General features: G+C 74.1%; 1 protein-coding gene across 1 annotated transcript in view; it reads right to left on the reverse strand.

The window, feature by feature from the left end:
- Positions 1-540, reverse strand: part of SKOR1 (SKI family transcriptional corepressor 1) — a 17,624-nt gene that overhangs the window by 15,547 nt on the left and 1,537 nt on the right. Inside the window, exon 3 of the mRNA XM_015414594.1 lies at positions 39-537. Coding sequence (XP_015270080.1) covers positions 39-537 — 499 coding nt within the window. The remainder of the gene's footprint in view (positions 1-38; positions 538-540) is intronic.

The following is a 540-nucleotide window of genomic DNA, read 5'->3' on the forward strand; positions in this document are numbered from 1 at the left end:
CCTCGTCGTCGTCCTCGTCGTCGGGGAAGCGGTTGGACTCGACGTCGACCTCGGGCTCGTCGACGGTGTCGTTGCCGCCGGGCGAGAGGGAGCGGTAGCTGGAGAAGGGTCCCCTCCTGGCCTTCCTCGGCTGGAGCCTCTTCCTCCTCGTCGTCGTCCTCGTCGTCGGGGAAGCGGTTGGACTCGACGTCGACCTCGGGCTCGTCGACCGTGTCGTTGCCGCCGGGCGAGAGGGAGCGGTAGCTGGAGCTGCCCTCGCTGAGGAAGTCCGGGGAGAGGTAGCCGGGAGGGCCGGCGCGGGGCGGGAGGGCGGCGTAGGCCTCGCGGGTCCCGTAGAGCTTGGCGATGCTCTCCGCGTCCTTCACCACCGGGCGGAAGGCCGACAGGTAGCTGCCCTTCCGCGGCAGGGGCAGCGGCGCCAGCAGGGCCTCGTCCCCCGAGCGCTCCTCCTCGCCGCCTGCCGCCCGGGACAGGGCGCTGGGGCAGCGCTCGCCGCCCTCCGGGCCGCCCGATCCGGAGCCCTCCTGGGGGGTGGCGCTG

The sequence above is a fragment of the Gekko japonicus genome, unplaced genomic scaffold (genome assembly GCF_001447785.1).
Source record: "Gekko japonicus isolate JY-2015 unplaced genomic scaffold, Gekko_japonicus_V1.1 scaffold698, whole genome shotgun sequence".
In the NCBI taxonomy this organism is placed as follows: domain Eukaryota; kingdom Metazoa; phylum Chordata; class Lepidosauria; order Squamata; family Gekkonidae; genus Gekko; species Gekko japonicus.